Source organism: Lipophrys pholis (assembly GCF_963383615.2).
Source record: "Lipophrys pholis genome assembly, chromosome: 10".
In the NCBI taxonomy this organism is placed as follows: Eukaryota; Metazoa; Chordata; class Actinopteri; order Blenniiformes; family Blenniidae; genus Lipophrys; species Lipophrys pholis.
The window spans coordinates 7,264,920-7,283,195 of record NC_137640.1 but is presented as its reverse complement, the minus strand read 5'-3'; the positions used below and the strand labels follow the sequence as shown (position 1 = coordinate 7,283,195).

The 18,276-nt window shown below is 41.9% G+C and overlaps 1 protein-coding gene across 1 annotated transcript in view; it reads left to right on the top strand.

Annotated features, from left to right (window-relative positions):
- Window positions 1-14,566, top strand: part of lrp8 (low density lipoprotein receptor-related protein 8, apolipoprotein e receptor) — a gene marked incomplete at its 3' end in the record, with an annotated part of 184,217 nt that extends 169,651 nt beyond the window's left edge. Inside the window, exons 16-19 of the mRNA XM_080472772.1 lie at window positions 2,180-2,332; window positions 6,547-6,936; window positions 11,267-11,332; window positions 14,265-14,566. Coding sequence (XP_080328898.1) covers window positions 2,180-2,332; window positions 6,547-6,936; window positions 11,267-11,332; window positions 14,265-14,566 — 911 coding nt within the window. The remainder of the gene's footprint in view (window positions 1-2,179; window positions 2,333-6,546; window positions 6,937-11,266; window positions 11,333-14,264) is intronic.
- Window positions 14,567-18,276: the final 3,710 nt, after the last annotated feature.

Here is an 18,276-nt window from a genome sequence, read left to right as displayed (position 1 = left end):
GGTGCTCAAAGCAGCCTTGTTTGTGTGCCAGCGGGGAGCTAATTGTGTTCTCTCATTAATAAATCAAGAGTTCTCCTAAAAAAGATATGACAGGATTAAACGTGATAATTTTTTTTTCTTTCTTAGAAATACAGATAAAAGTAAGACATGCCAGCAAAGACACCTTGCGAGACGTCAATCTTAATAGTTCTTTTTATAGAAAAAAAAAATTGTTTTGACCATGGCCATCTAGAAAGTCGATGTCCTTTTTTTCCTTTTCTCACACATTGGACACACAAACATTGTGAAAACGAATCCACTGAAGATAATAGTAGAGCTATACTGATACCAGTATCAGGTATCGTGTCCTATACTGCACAGAGTTCTCGGCGAAAGATCCCCAAAACCACCTAGTGAGTCCTTTGTGATGTCACAAGTCAGCAAAGTCGCCCGCGGGTACGCAAGAGCGTAAGAACGATGTCTGCGATTCGGAAAGAGTCTTTATTGTTAATGAGAATGACCAACGGAATCCAGACTGTAAACTCCAATCTGCCAAAATATCAAGAGGAGGGATCAACGCTACTTCGTACAACAATAACAACTTAATCACAAGGGACATTTGGACCAGCAGAGTCAGCCGATGTTTCGGAATAACTAGTTTCCCTGTTAACTGCTGACCGACGACTTCCTTTAGCATCTGTCGTTGCTGTTTGTAACAGCAGATGTTAAAATTTAACACGTTCAAGGTTGTTGGAAATGCATATAGCATCTTTGCAGAGGCTGTGCAAAGGTCTGTTTGTGGTGAAGCATGGCCTTGGCATAATGTTTGCATATGAAGTGTGAATAAGACTTTATGGCATTTAATCAATACTACTACCGCTACTCAATATCAGCAAGCAGGTAAAGGTTAGTACTCATAGTTGTACTTGTCCCGTAAAAAAAGTGTCATCGGTGCTTCCTATAACTGCACCTCTTCTTGTTGAAATTGTTTTTCTGACACTCGTTCTAAAACAGCTTTATTTTGTTGTCCTTCCATCCATCTTTTTCACCGCTCCATTAACAAGTTTCACCACATCTTCTACCAACATCTCTCAAAGGACTCAAATCCACTCCAAAGCCAAACAAGAGATATGATCTCTCCAGCAGGTATTGGATCGACCTCAGGGCCTCGACCCAGTTGGCTGTTTCTTGTACACCTTTAATGGGACGTGACCAGAGAGCGTCATAATCAGATACCAGAACAACATCCCGCAATCTCTGTGCATGAGCTAACAATAGACTAGAGTTGGAGGTGCAGATCAGCATACAAACTGCTTCACACTCAACAGAAAACAGCTCCAGTGTGTGTTGAAGACACTCATGTGACCAAGAGCCCTGTTCCTCCTGGGTTGCAGAATATTAAATCTATTATTATACTGTGTCACAGCATTTCAAAGATTTTATTTTTTGTTTTTTATTTTTTTTAAACCCAAAAGAGAGGCATTTTCATTCATTTCTAATCTGTGGGGCAAGTAAAGAAGACATACAGAGCTTTAAATTATTTAACCCAGACAGCTGTTTTATTACACATTCCTTATGCTGGGAAACTGTACATGAAGTAAAAAATGTATTCCCAACTTATTAAAATCTTACGATATGTATGTGAGTGATGTTGCGCCTGCTCGTGGTGGCTGATGATTTCTCTAATTTGCCACTCTCTAAAACTACAGAACTACGTCTGGAAGCGGAATCAACCGTGACCTGACCTAATTCTGCTGCTTCCCTGCATGACAAGTGCAAAAATATTTGTCTATGAGGTTGAAGATTGATGTGTAAAAAATTTTTATTTGGATGCACTGTTTAGGCATGCATGCCTAAACCAAAGAAGTACATGAGAATAAGATTACAGGAATTACAGGTCCAAGTATCTATTTTTATAATAAGGAACTAAGCAGTATAACTATTTACACAAAGCAAAGGCTTCATTTATACTTCAGGCATAAACTAAAGTTGATTGAGACCAGTGATAGTGGCCTGCTGTTTTCATAACAGGTTCGTTCTTTATAGCGACTACATGCTTCGTGAAGGTTTGATTGTTTGAATCTCCTAATGCTTAAAAAAAGTACAACTTTTGATGTGAGATTAATAACTGTGCTTTGTCTTAACTGAAAAAATTCCCATTTTTAACTTATCTTTTACTACTTTTCTGTGTTTCTCCAAGGTCCGGACACCTGTAACCTGGGCAGTCTACCCAACGGTGGTTGTGAATACCTCTGTCTAAAAGCCCCTCAGATCACGGACCACTCCCCCAAGTACACCTGCGCCTGCCCTGATGGCATGGAGCTTGGACCTGACATGAGGCGCTGTGCTGTAGGTAGGTCACTCACACTGAACCACTAAATCACAATCTCCAACTCTGTGGTGAGTTCAAGAAATGTTAAAAGAGCTGTACTCAGAGTGGCAAGAGAGCATGTCACACCAGACACACTGAGCACTGTGCATGTGTCCGTCTCGTCCAGTTTTCTTCCAATAGTGTGAGAGCATCTTGCATGGCAGCCATCGCTGTTAGTCTGTGAATGATTGTTGTGAGCATAATATGAAGCATGATGTGACTGCTAAAGTGGTAAAATGCACTTTTGAAGTATTTTCCATTTACTTTATCTGATACCACAATATATAGTATTACCCCCTCAATAGCCCCGTGATGAATGCAATGAATGGAATAGAATAATAGAATAGAAATACGTTATTAATCCCAGAAGGAAATTCTTGGAACATAGCTCCACATAGAAAGGAACACAGAATAAATAGCATAGAAGTTAAATAATAAACACCGCAGAATAGAATTGAAGAAAGTGAAGAAAGTGAAGGGAAGAGGAGAGAAGACGGTCCCCTGAGCCTCTCTGATGTTTATCTTCAGCTTCTCCTCCTCCTTGTCACCAGCCTTTGAAGGCCTCGTCGTTGAGGGTGGCCTTGATGTCCTTTGTTATCTATGGCTTGTTGATACTCCTGGTTGGGATGATATTATCCACACAGAAGGTGATATATCCTGTGATGCATTCTGTGAGCCACGGGGGAAACTGTATGCCTCCTTAATGTTAACATACAGCAAGCCCTGGGTTCTCTCCTCTGTGGTGGAGCAGCTCACACACTGGGTGAAGGCGGTGAGTGTGGAGGCCATGGTGACGTCATTGAAGTCACCCGAGGTGATGATGAAGGCACTCGGGTGTTGATAGTGGATGGTGTTGCTGGCAGATGTGGGGTTAGCAGAGGGAGGAACATAAACAGCCACGATGGTAGTGTGGGAAATCTCATGTGGCAATTAATATGACCTGAGACCTACAGCGAGCAATTCAATGTCCGGGCATTAAAAGCATTCTTTGGGAGTAATATGCGAGGGATTGACCGGCGCAGTGAGCCTGCTCCCTGTCCACGTTGATGTCTGAAACTGTCGGGAATATCAAAATGTAGCCATGTCTCAATGAATCACGTTAAACTACACTCCCTGTACTCCCTCTGACTCGGGGCCAGTGCCGTCAGCTTATCCATTTTATTTGACAACGGTCTCAGTTCACCATGATGAGAGATGGGAGACACGGGTTGAAACTATTCTTCTCCTCCAGTTGCCATTGCCAGTTGTCACGATCCATCTCTCTTTTTCCGGTGATTAGTTTGACCGCTGCGTCCTCTAACTAGGTACCTATTATTTCATCTATATGTGCTGCAAGAGGCAGCATACTGATTCAGTGATTAGATGTGGTTGTAATTATAATGTTAAATGTTCAGCTTTAAATTATTCAGTTTACTAGGTTACTGGTGATTTCTGTTGTAGGTAAAACCGCAAAAGAAATAGGTTTTTTTTTTTGGGGGGGGGGGTATCTTTTGGGTGTTTTTGTCACCTTATGTACACTGAAGCAATAGTCCTTATTGTTTAACATCATAAGTAGTTTAGTTGAATGCCATAAGTTTTAATGATGAAAACTATTGATGGAGCTCAATGACAGGAGTCCTGAGGGTGTTCATAATGAATAATATACCCACTAGATTTTGATTTGTCTTCAACAATCGACACTCATTAAATTCAGTGTGCATTGATAATTTTGAGCCTGAGGTGTTGTTGGAGGAAATTTAGCTACTTGAAAAGTTTAAAGTCAGTGTAAAGGTAGGATATTACAGACCAGTAATACAATCAAGTCACATTCAAAGTGGCTTACAACTGACAAAAATCGCACTTATTTCACTATTTCTAGACAGAAGGGTTAGAGGCATGAAAAACATTAGCGAGCAGGAGCTCTGTACACTACCAAAAAGAAAAGATTGATTCTGAATAAAAGCAAAGCAGTTGTATTGCATGCATTGTGTACATCGTGTTTCCCCCTTCCCATACAATGCCCAATAATCTGCTGTACACAACTGTGCTTTATAGGATTGCAACATATATTACAAACACATAAACCCAAAGGGGAAAACTGTCCATTTAAATCACATTTACAGTCATTCCTGATCGTGTGTTTTGCAAAACTCTCCTAAGTAATTCAGCTTTTGATCAAAATTTTGTGTTTACCTGCATCAACGTACCACAAGGGAAAATGTAGTTCATTGTATTGATTGTGATGGGTTCAAAACGAAACTACTTCAGAGAATTTTAGCTCAGTGGTGGGAAATGGGTCAGTGAATCTGCCTGTGATCTCAACATACCTTCATTTTATTTTTGTCGCTCAGCTTGTCCCCTTGTACATTTGTCGAGTTGTTATCCTTATTAGACCCATACTTTTTTTTATTTGTGCAGGTGAGGCAAAACGAGCTGACTCAGGGAGAGGGGATAAAAAGAGGATGATGATGTATGTAGGCCACCGTTCAAAGAAGCGAGTGTTTGGACTTCATAATATATCACAAATATTTCTGCTCAGCACTTACTAATAATAAAACACCATCTGCAATACTTTCTTATGGCTGGCTCTTTTTTTTTTATCCCTCACACTTTGGGAGAAATATGTCAGTTTTGCCACCTTGATGAATCACTTTGTGAATGTCGGCCAGGTTTTCCTATGAGATTCATTCATATAGCTTACACATTGTAATGATGTTGTTGCACGACAGAGTGGCAACCAGCCCTATTATGATGGACTGGTGACATCTCAAGAAAAAAAAACCTTTCCTGTTGCCCTATGGTGGATTGGAAAAGCTTTCAAAACCAGAATAAGGGTTTGAAAAATCAGTTTCGTAAAGTGAAGTAAGCCACAGGCAGTGTGTTTGCATAGAGCTTGGCACTTCAGCATGTTTGTCTCATGTGTGTCTTTACTAACAACTTTGTTTTCATATTCAGCAATGGACAACAAGTTTTGGGCAATTATAGATATGTGCTTTCAAAGAAAAAGTACCTGCAGATATTGATGTGGGTTTGACTTTTATTGAGAACTCTTTTTGCATCAAATACCTTGTTTGGAACCACTTTTATTAGGACCTGTCCACGTCGTTCCAGATCGTCGCTTATTTGATTGGTGACTCTGTATGTGAGTGCACGAGTGATAGTATTTCTCTGCGGCCCATGTGATAAACCGGAAATCTGTCCAGAGTCGATCCTCCACCTTTCCCAGTGTTTGCTGAAATTGGTTGCAGCCCCCCTGTGACCTTAACTTGGATAAATAGAGTATGGAAGGTGGATGGCTGGATGCTTGTTTTATTTAACACCGATCCACATCAAAGCTTTTTTTTTTTTTTTTTTTTAAAGCTACTTTCACTTCAGTGATTTTAAATCCTAAATCCTCAAAGCTTTTCCATCACACAGGTGTTTCACCCTCATAAGCCTTTTGTACTTTGTTGAGCCAAGCTCCCCAGCATAATGAAACAACACAAAAAACATAAACATGCATAGAGACTATACATTTGTTTCGAGGCTGTTTGTTCTGTAGGTGAAGGACTCATCCCCCTCAAATCAATGATCTTAAAGACGAGAGTTCCTTTGTTCAGAGTAAATCTTACATGACATTAAAGGAACCTCAGCAACAAAGCCAGTGGATATCAGGCTATAATGCAGAGCTGCTATACAGTTTCAGGTTACATATAAGGCTCAGTATTTAAGCATGCTTTGCTCTCTGATATCCAGGATATGTGATGGTCTGTCTAAAAAATGAAAATGAAAATACTTTCTCTGGTCAACTAGCTTCAGAGATTGCCGGTGTGGAAACCATGTGAAATCAAACATGTGGAACCATGAAAATACCGAAAGATAAAAGTACATAAGTCAAAGCTACAAATGTATAGAAACAACATGCACATTATTAACCCTAACTTATACAAAACTGAGTATTTTCCCAATTCCAAGAATACCAACACTGGGCATTCAGATACAGAAATATGCTATATGAGACACCCAACAAGTTAAGTGCAGTACTTAGTTTGAATTGCAATCTTGCAATATATCGTATTCTAGTATTACTGGTAACTCAGATCTTTTAACAAAGATTGAATGATCTGTTTTTAAAATGCAGTACAAGCCACATATTGTGTGCACCTGAAATGTGACAAGCGAAAGCACTGTGTCAAAAGGTGGTAATAGTTGTTCTGTTTTTTTTGTCTCTTGTGCAGTTCGAGCCCGGACAACGACCACTGTGGCCCCCACCACCACCACCACCACCACAACAACAACGACCACCACAACCACTGCAACCAGCACTACAACACCGAGCACGACCGTCCCCACCACCACCACCACCACCACAATGAGCACCACCACCTCTCCAGCCACCACGCTGAGGCCCACACCCAGACGTCTCACAACACCGGCACCCTCTCAAACGCCCAGAAGCAGCACCACGAGTACGACACCCCCCAAGAGACCCGGTGCCACGAGCACCGAGACGACCGCCTTCAGCAGTAGCACCAGACAGACGTCCACATCCACACACACACCTTTGCTGGGCCCGGTGGCCCCCAACAGCATTCAGAGGGAGAGCAACGGAAACCTCTCCCACCGAGGTGAGGCTCAGAGATAGTGATGTCTGTCGGATGGCGAATGGGTGTGAAGTGTAAAATGTGTGTTTCCTTCAATGAGTGTATTGCTTCACTGCCATCGCCGCCTGCTAGTAAAGCAGTAGGGAGGTGGAACAGAAGCAAGGCTCACATCACTTCCCCTCGTCTCTGGCTTTTCTTCTCCTCTGCTTCTCCGTCTGAGCATCTGTCTCGCAACTGCATAACCTCCTCCTCTGCTACTTCCCCGACATGTGATCACACACACGGTATCCCCCCTGCTTCATGTTGGTCCCCCTGACCAGCATCCAACAGTGGCGTCAAAGTTACCAAACGACAGTCTCCTCCTGCCTCTCTTGGCTCATCCTCGCTCTCTGACAGGCTTCTTTCACTCTCTGTTCGCTCACAGTCCCTCCCCTCCGCCTGTTTCTCTCCTATTCTCTCTTCCACTCTCACTCTGTAAACCTGCCAGCTATCCTCATTCTCGCACCAATCAAGATTTACTGGCAAACAAGGGGGGGAAAAATACACCACTTTACAGCCCAGATGAACAATGACAGCAGAATAGAACAGCAGTAACAATGGCTTACAAAGCCGCGCTAAGACTTACACTGTCTTTGGAAGCCGACAAAAATCTTTGATAGCACCACAAAGCAAAACTGATAAACTGGCTCACTGCACACCACATGATGTGTAATTTCACTGAAATCCTTTTTTTTTTTTTTTTTTTTTTTTTTTTTTTTTTTTGTCCCTCCTCGCTTTAGGTTTTAAAGTCCTACAGCCTTTGCTACATCGGGACATTAAAACAAGATAACTGTCAAACTGCTCAGGCAGCTGTTGGTGCTCACGTTTTTATCTCTTTATGATAGCAAAACAATAAAAGCCAAATAGGTTGTTTTCCAGTACAAACACTTAATAAATACATGGCACAATAAGTTCACATTTTGAGATCGGAAGATTATTTCTTTGCTTGCCTTGAGATTCAGGGAGTACACTTGTATGGTCACTGATTCAAGATGTAGGAGGAGAGAATTGGTTAAATAGATATATTGTTAAATTGTGAATATTTCTTATTTATTCAGTAATTGAATTACCCAATCAACCAAGGAAGAGTCATCTGGAGAATAAGCTGGAAGAGAATAAACAGGCTTTTGAATAATGCAACGTTTATTGCAAAAAAAAAATGTTGTAAAAAAACAATAATCTACCAATAAGAGAAGCGGGCCTTAAAATGAATGTTGGTTAGTTTAAATGTGTTCTTCAGAATGAAGATGGAAACTAATATTGTGAAACAATGGAAAAAAGAAATCAGAGTTACACATCTTTAAGGGGACCCCCTTATTTTTTATGATTTAGTCCATCAAACATTTGAAAATTAAGGATAAATTAAGAGAGAGATTGACAGCTGCACCGCATATGAACTCTTGATGACCCTTTTTCACGGTAACACTCTTGCGTCAGTGACATTTCTTGTTATATTCAGAAACCTGGAGAGGGAGTGCTGAGGTTGAAAGAGGGAGAGGTAGATAGGAGGGAAAGATGACATAAATTTTAAGCTTTTGTAGGGGGAAAAGAAAGGATGAAGACACATGGAGGATGGGGAAATGAGTGAAGGAGCAAAACTGTGCATTGTTAAATTAAAAATCGACAGTGAAAGACGGTAAAGAGGCCAGAGAGGATGAAGAGTGAGCAAAAGAAGACATGACAGATCGGCACTCGAGCGGGGAAGAGATGAAAAGTGACACATAGTTGGGAGGAAAAAAACAGCATTTACACGGATAAGAAACGACCAGATGGAAAAGGAAGCAGGACCGAAAAGTGATTTTCTGGGAATTAAATGCTTGCTGCATCACTTTGGGGGCCTTTCTCTCTCGCTCTCTCTCTCTCGCTCTCTCTCTTCTCCTGCACTGCAAAGAAGCGAGAACGTGTTTCCTCTGGTCTCTGAAGTTGTCAGCCTCCTTACCACACCACAACGGCTCCAGATGAGAGGTAGAACAGACACGGATGAGAAAATGGGGCATGAACAAGACGTGTCTCCAAACCCACAGGCCATGTGTTATAATTTTCAACTCGCTGCACACTGTCAAGTTTGTCGGCATCAGCTGTTACACATGGTTAGTGCTGAGGATGGCATGGTGGAGCGGAGGGGAAAAAAGAGAAGAAGAAGAAAAAAAAAGATGGAAGATAAACAGCTGGTACCCAAAGCTCGTCTGCATCTTTATTTTTACACATTTCAATGTTGTTTTTTTGAAAATACTCTTTTGCTCATAAAGGACTAGTTCACAGTATTTTAAGGCTCCTTTTTAAAGCCGTAGTTCTTTCTTTCACTTCAAAATGTGCTTCCCATTTGATCCAAAGCCCGTTCTTCTTCTTATGTGCAGAAAATAAAGGTAATTTAAGGCCCATAAATTCAGCCTTGTTGACTAACACAAACTAAAGTTACATGCTACTGTAACGCCACTACGTTAGGCCATATATTACATTTTCACTCCGTTAACTTTAGATTATCTTAACTCCAGAGGAGCGATGATGTATTTGTTACCCTAAAAAAATACTTTAAATCCCCTTTATAAGCAATATCTGTAAAATGTAAGAGTTTATATCAGCTGTTTAGCTTCTTCAAGATGTCATTAATTCATCAAGTAATTTCTTCAAACAATGGGTGTTAAGCCAAAGTTCTACCAAAAGCTATTGCTTTTGGATATACCAGACTTTAACAATGACTAATTGACTCAAACTGACCAATTAATGTGTAAGCACCATCACCATCATTAGCCTTGTTTCACCTGAACAGCATAATATAAAGTCAGTGTATTCCACATATCCCACCCCTATGAGAATGTTAGCATTTGTAATTGTATTATTTATATTTTTGTACATTATTTATTTCAAGTGGAGTATTCTCTCATATCACTGGATACATATATATATATATATATATATATATTTTTTTTTTTTTGTCACAACACAACAGAAATAAATACAGCTGCAATATGAAGAGTTGACCTTATGTCCATCACAGAGGACACAGGTCAATGGTTTGTGTCCCTTGAGAAGTACAGGTTCACATACCTGCATAGACTAACAACAATTGGTTTTCCGTCATAAACGGACCCAAAATGTTAGAAACAGATTTGATATTAGCCACTATAACCAGGATGTGCATTTTTTAAGAACTGACTGAGAATTTGAATTAACTTAATAATAGGCACACTGTATGTAAAGCCATTAACATATAATTAGGCTTTTTGTAACTTTTCTCAGAATGTAAATCCTTAATAGTCCGAAGGAAATCGAGACTTCTGCATTTCTTCCTTCTCACTTTCACTGCTTTCACTTTACAGGATTGCTCCTTTCATAACAGCTCATTTAATAATACCCTATTAATCCGCCTTTTAGAGTCTTAGAATCCTTTGGACGTCAGTCATACTTAAAATACAGCTGAATTTGCTCATGCTGACTCAGTACTTGCAGGGTTTGAGTCTGGGTTTGATGTTACGTCACCTCTTGAGCCTCTTTGTCTCGATGTTTGTGTGTGAGAGTGTGCATCTATCTGCCATTTACCACTGCTTTTATGAGAAGTAATGCTTGTCCTAATCGTAAGTCTCATCTGTCACATGCCAGCTGGGTCTCACTGCCGTGCTTCGACAGCGTCGTCTCTTTTTTTAAAAATCAGCCACTTGGTATGCGGGGCCAGTGCTACAACCTCCTCTGTTAATCTTCCTTACTAGACTTCATTATAGCCATCTGATCACACTTTGGCTAATGGCGAGCTGGCTGCTAATAGGAGGTTTGGGAGCAGGATTAATGTCGAGGCGCCGCACTAACCTGACCGGGTGAGAGTTGAAAGGGAGTGGAGGCACAAATCACGCAGACAATGTAGTTTATTACATCGCGAAACAATGTGTAAAAACATGCAAAGAGATAATGGAGTGGAGATGTTCAAGGTCAAGCTTCTTTTTCTTTTTCTTTTTTTTTTCCCCTCTTGAGACCAAATTTGCTTTTGAGATGTATTTTGATGCATTACCCTCTGGAATTGCATTTAGAGTCAGGTATTATAATGCATCTCATTGTATTTTTATGACATCCCGGCATTATTCATTGCATTTACACATACTGGTAATAAATGAAATAATACATTAAAATAAAAAAGGCGGATTTAAGATGGATTCTCTGCCCTTAGATCAAGCAAATGAGCTTTTTCAGTATGATGCTGCATGCTTGCTTTCTCTTCTCTCCAGCGAGGTGTTTTTGGAAAGGCTGGTGTGTGAAGAAAAAAAACTTTTTGCTTAGTTTGATTTTCCTCTTTCTGCCTTTTTCTTCCTTTTCATCTCTTCAGCGAGTGATCACTACCTCATAGGTAACAACATCACAGTAGCTGTTCTGGGGATAGTCATTCCTATTGGTGAGTACTCTTGACTTGTTCGCCTGTTGTGTCTTTGCTTTGCTGACGGCCTGCTTCTCCCTCCTTGCTCCTCCATCGCTGCTCGCCTTGCTCGCTGCGTGTGATGTTTTTCTGTATGTTGATGTGTGTGTCCGCCTGGGTTTTTCAAATGTTTGTACACCACCCGGCTGATTAAATCTAAAATGTACTCATTATAATTATAACCAATTGTGTGGGGGGGGTTTCCAGTGTGTACACCCATTATTAGCCTCAGCAGGGTGGTTTGGGCATAAAACCATATTTTAGCTGTTGAGAAAACCTACTGAGCCTTCGGCTAGAAAAAGCCATTAAATGGAAGTACGCTCGTCAGTCAACGAGAGGCCGGGCCTGTGCAGTGCCCGCATTATGTCAGTATTAATGAGATTTGCGAAAATAGGAAATTCAATTGATGTTTTGTCATCACACTTGACCAGCTGTTATAACATTAAGTCCATGTTCCCCTCTATAACTGCGTAGTGTTGCTTGCACTGCAATCAATCTCGTGCTCTGACCTAATTCTCTGACCAAAAGGACGGGGAGTGGGTTACACGGTCACTGGAATCAGGTTTTTCAATAAGAGAAAAGCTGAAATAAGGGATTAATGAGATCAAGTGGAGGAACGCATTTATGGCCCGAAATCTAACGTTATTGTCTGTCACTGCTTTGAAGCCATCGTATTATCAGAAACAGACATGCAAAGAGAATGCATGTCCTCACAATTGGAGTAGCTTAGCAAAGTTAATATATTCTATTAGCTGCGATTAAAATGAAAATCTAATTTTATGGAAACGGTTAATACTTTTATGCTCAACCTAAGTTGAGAAATAAGCTGAATGTGCAAATGACCTCACAGTGGGGACACATGGCACTAATTGAGATCTCTTTTATCCCTATTGTTGAATAGTTTGATAAATTACAGAAGCACTAAAACATTGTAAAGCTTTTTTCTTCTACTTTCATTTTCACCATTTGAGATATCAGCTCATTAAAAGCACCCACCCACCCACCCGCCAAGATTGTTAACCCCTTCAGAGTCGTCCTTCATTCTGCCCTTCTGCCATTCATTGCAGCCACAAATCCCCTCATTTTGCAGTTTTTTGGCAGCTTAGGAATATTAATTATTATTGGAGGTCCACAAGGGGCCGGATTTCAGCACCCCAATTCTTTGCTCCCATCCAATAATGCTCCCCGCCCACCCACGGCTCTGCCAGGGGAAACAGCCCAACAATGATTATCAGTATTTAGCCAAAGTCAGGCTGTTATGCCGCTCTCTAATTGGAGTGAAATTTTCCAAATGAGACAAAAGCTGATATGTTTTTTTTTATTTATTTATTTTAAACCAGTGAGCATTTAGAGACGAACAAAGGAAGATCTGGGGTTTCCAGCCCAGCCAAACAGGGCTCTCAAGTGCCCATCCAACAAAAGTGCAATTAGATTGAGCTTCCGCAGGGGATGAAAGCACGGCTATAAATGCAGGCGCACACTTGTCACCACACCCACACTTATTTTATGTTTCCTCCTTGACATACTGCTGGCTTCTCCCTATGCACTCTCTCCTCCATGCACTATACACGTGCAGGGTCCTGCAGGGCAGTTAGGCAGTAACGCTGATATGCTAATGAGGGAGGGAGGGAGGGAGAGAGAGAGAGAGAGAGAGCTTATCTCAAACCTTTCACCCTACCCCCCCCCCCCCCCCCCCCCCCCCCTACTCCTGCTCTCCTCCTCGTCCCCTCTCCATTCTCCTCTCATAACCCCATCCAAAAACACAGCAGTCAGGCCGTCTGCAGATAATTTTTAATTTTGTCAGCCCGGGCAAATGCAAAATTCTAAGTCTTTGCCCAAACAGAGCAGCTCTGGAATAATATGCTGATGACAGTTCAGCAGCCGTGCTGGGCCTTTATTCTAAAACAAGAGGCTAATCACTGGCTTTGGGGCCTGAACACTACAAGGTTTATTATCAAAACCCCTCATATTTCATCTTTGTATTTGCATGGATTTGGGGTGTGTCTTGGAAATGTTTTGTCGTCTGATGGTGATTGCAGTATTAGATATTTGCAAATTGTGCACGTGCGTTCATGTGTGTTTTTGATCATTGTGTGTAACTGAGTCGGAGTGCAATGAAACGAGTGATTGTGCTGAGTTTGAAGGCTCACTCTTTTTGTTTGTTTAGTTTGAAAAATCCCCATTTTTAAGCCAAATTTGCAAATTGACGTTTGTGATAATGGTTGGAGCATATGTTTACGTTGATATTTTATTCCAGAAAAGTACGTTATTTGATCAAATTGCAAGCTAAATGTGTCTTTTTCTACTCTTGACTTTCTGATATGAACGGCTCTGAACAAGGTGCAGTTCCAATGCATCCCAAAGTTTAATGCTGTTTTTTTGCTAAGAGTTGCTTAAAATCCCTATTGAGCCACAAAATGTTCTTAAAGAACAGGATTAATTTACTGATATTCCTCTCTATAATTGCAATCATTACTCTCAAAAGTTGGGTTTAGCTTGAATCAAATTTTCTAATGATTTGAAAAATGCTTCAAATGTTTTGCATCATCAAGAAAAATCGTAATTGACTGCTTCATGTTCCACCATCAAATCGGTGCTTGTATGAATATTTATTTAACAATATAAATGAACCCCCATGAAATGTTGCTTCTTTGATACATTCCATGGTTATAGTAATGAGTTTCCCTTTGACAAAACTGTAATTGGTTAAAAAAAAAAAAAAAGTGAGTGATATTGAAAATCAAAGGCAGAAATAATGAGTCTTCATTTGATAAAGGGACACTATGCGTGTGTGTGTTTGAGTGTGTTTGTGTATGTGTGTGTGTGTGCTTAAAGCGCCGCTCCGTGTCCCCTGGGCTGTGTTAACGCTCCCGCCGTGTGTTGTTGTTGTGTGTGTGTTAAACACATGCAGTCCCTATCCTTGCCACAGTGGTCATCGGCTTGCTCTGCACTGGCGGCTACCTGGTTTGGCGCAACTGGCGGCGCAAGAACACCAAGAGCATGAACTTCGACAACCCGGTCTACCGCAAGACCACGGAGGACGACGACGACGAGATCCACATCGGGCGTCACAGCGAGTCCATCGGCCACGTCTATCCAGCAGTGAGTGGCAGCCACAGTCAGCAGTTCATAGCGCTCCCTCTAGGGGGCGGCATCACAGACAGCAACTCTCACTGGTACTCAGGGGCGCCGATGCTCTCCAGTGGCAAATGAGAGCAGCTGCTGGAAAAAAAGGAGGAGTGTGGAGGTTTTCAGGAGGCGAGGGGAGGCGCCAAGGGTTCGGAAAAGCCCGTTTGTTTTACACGTCGGCCTGTTGGAAGGAAAAGAGCAGGCTCCCTCACACACGTCTTTCATGTGAAAGCACCAATCACACAAGTGTAAAAGCCCTTCACCATGACACCATTCTCACATTTCATTCACTTTCGAAATGCGTATTCACACGGTTTATCAACGCCACGTTCCAGTCGCCAGCCTGCCATCCATCCCATGTATCTGTGTATTGTGTTTGTGTTTCTGGTTGGTGAAGTGCTCGACCCCTAAAAACTCCCAGCAAGGACATTACAGAAAGCATTTTTTTCACAGGAGTAGCTGATGCAGAAGTTAATTGTTTTTTCATCTCGATCACCAAATGAAACGTGCAACATCCCTGTCGGAGAGGAACTGTGCCCAGCCAGAAGGTTCATCAGATGCCGTGTCGGATTTCTGATGTTGTGTTGGGAAAAGAGAGTCTTTAAACAAGGTGGAGGAGCAGCTTTTCACTAACTTTGGCTTCTGAAAAAAAGAGCACAAATCAAGACTACTTTGGAAAGGCGTGTTCACACTTGCCACATTTGTTACGTTGCCACTATACTAGCAAACTGAAATCATTTGACAAGAAACTCTCCAATTCAATTTTAAACAAACTGATGCTGTTGGATTCAGATTTGATGAAAGTTTAATTTATCTAAAGAACGATGAACGGACCAAACTCTTCTTATTCATGTAATATTGGAATATTTCACACCGTTCTAAATTCCTTAACCTGTTAAAAAATTCAACATGCATTGTTTTGGCGTTTTGCACAGCACACAGAATTATTGGGAACATCACGTTACAGAATAAAATCTCAGCAGCTGTCAAACTTGTTTTTATAAATCGGTCCGACGTTAAAAAGAAAACGTCAACGTGAGCAGAAAGCGAACAGGACCAGAGTTTAAACTTTTTCAGCTTTGGTCCGGATGAGGAACCTGCACCACAAGTGTGAACGCTGAAGTCCACATTTACAATAATGCAAATTATCCTCTATTATCTTTTGAGTGATAATGAACAGATAAAAAAGGAGAGCACAAATCTGGATTGAAGACAGTCTGGACTATATTTCATGGAGCACAGAAATCATGAATCTGCACTTCCCTGTTGATTTCCCCGTGATATTGCTTCAGTTTTGCTAAACTCCTGCCAAAACACCAGCTGTGATTTGTGATATAATGCACTTACTGTACATCTAAGGAGATGATTTAAGCACTTCAGACACGTCTGATGTTTATTAAATGTATTTGTTGTTTTAGGTGTGGGAGAGTGAAGGAAGGAGAAGCAGCCACAAGAGGATTATTGGGGGGGGAGGGATCTTGCGCTTTGATCGGTTGGCATGGTAACACAGATTTCTTTGTGTTGCTCCAGAGAGAAAAGAGGCAAAGGATTCTGGGTACCACTGGCACGATGACAGCCTAGAAGCACGCACGCACACACACACACACACACACACACACACACACACACACACACACACACACACACACACACACACACACACAGAAAACAGGTGCTCGGCTGAGTCATATTAAGATTCAAGGTCGAAGTAACAACCGCCCTCAGAGAAAGAGCTCGACAGAAGCGACTCTACCCCTTGGTCTTCCCATTATATATTTGTATTTTTGCAAATGTCTTGTATATTCCTTTACACCTTGTTTTCTTCACTTACTCCTTTCCCCCTTCCTCTCCTTTGAGCTCTCTTGCTTTTCGGAGCAGTGTGGCATCTCAGACGGCCAAAGGAATCAGGCTGGCATTATGTGGGCCAGACATTTGCAGCCGTAGGCAAAGCAACCTGCACTCCTTGGCGGGGAGAAGTCACAGAAGGAGGTGGGGGGGGGTTTGAAAGAGATGAAGGGAGAGGTCAGGGAGACATGCAAGTAGGAGGAGGAGAGTATAAGAAAATGGGGATAACTGATTTTCTTTAGAGCGCCTTCTCGGATTCAGTCTCCCTCTTTCGCCCGTCTGTCTGGAGTGTCGCTCCGCTCTACCTGCTCTCTGTCCCCTCTCTTTCCCCTGCTTTCTGTTCTGTCCCTCACTCCTCTATCCTTCACCGGCCTGCTGTGGTAACAGTCTTTTTATCTGCTGTTTGCAGCGCGTGGCACTCAGTCTGGAGGATGATGGCTATCCCTGAGGGGGGAGGGTGGGATGCAGCCTTGCCCCCCTCTCCTCCAGTACCAATCCTGGCCCTTCCTCTCTCTCACCACAGCCTCTACACCCCCACCACAATGAGGCCAAGTGCAACGCAGAGGAGAAAGAGAAGGAGTCCTCATTTTGCCTCCCCCCTTTAAAGGAGCAGGGATGACATGTGCATCCTTGCAAATCTCCCTCGTTCTCCTACTTCCTCCACTGGATACTACCAATACTACCATTACTAGCAACTACGACGACTACCACTACTACTAGCACTACTCCTACTACTCTTAGAGTTAGCGCAGTAGCTTCTGCTCCACTCCTCTCTTCTCTCTGCCTCTTGTTAGCAGTAGTGGTGTTCACACTAACCTCATTTGGCTTTTTCTCAGTGCACATTGTAAAAGATTTTTCGGCCCACCATAAACGTGGAAAAAAGCAAACATGCCCAATCTTACAATGTGATTTTGACTATATTTATTTATGTGTCTTTGCTGCTGTAAAGATGAGTTTCTCTCAATGCACGGTACAAGGCTCAGATCTGATCACCTCTTCCAGGATATGTCGGACAGTAGCAGCTATAACTGGCAAGGATGCTGGATTTCCTCAAAGTTTCCCTTATGTCTCGAGTTGACAATTATCTTGAAGGAGGGGAATGTCATCTGTTTTCACACCGAGGCTCTCAGATTTGCCCCTCGACATACTGTAAAGCTAAATATAGCCAAGGGGAAAGCAGAGAGAAAAATGTTGGGATTGTTGGCACACTTGGAGGTGATTTTGGGGGTGAGAGAGTGAGGGAGACGGCTCTTTTTACTTATTTTTTTCTTGAGGGATGGGAGGATTTGTGCCACCGGAGGGTAGTGCCTCAAGGCAAAAAGCAGCAGGGCAGAAGAGGCAAAGGATTATGGGTAATCCTCTCTCCTGGTATCAGAGGTATGCATACTGTCGATAATGAACTTGGGATTGTTTGCTCATTGTCGGTGGGTGTTACGACTGGCGTGTGTGTATCTGTGTGATTGTGTGATTGTCTGCAGGGAGCAGTTCCAGAGGTGACGCCTCATTTATAAACAGGATGATGTGCTATAAGAAATCTTCCTGTTTTGTGATATAAGAACAAATCTAAGATCCGTGACTTCAGGCAGTGACATCAATCATGTTTTGTTTTGTTGTTGTTTTTTTGTTTTGTTTTTTAATTAGGTGCATTTTCTGTCATTTATTGGCTGGCTTTGTTTACATTTTCAGGCTCAGTTACATCGATTGCACAGCAAAACAGCAATTTCATTCATCCCATGCATGGTGTACAAACACACTCTTGTACTATCAGTGTGCATGGGCACCTAAAAAACAGTAAGAGAGAGGTCAGGAAATGGTGATGGAGTGTTTTCTGTGCTCCCAGACTGATTCACTGAGCTCCGACACAAATATTGATGGCTAGAGACAACTGTCAAGTGGGAGTTTTATCTGTACTGGTTGTATTTTCAGCCTCCATAGCTCCTAGTCGATCA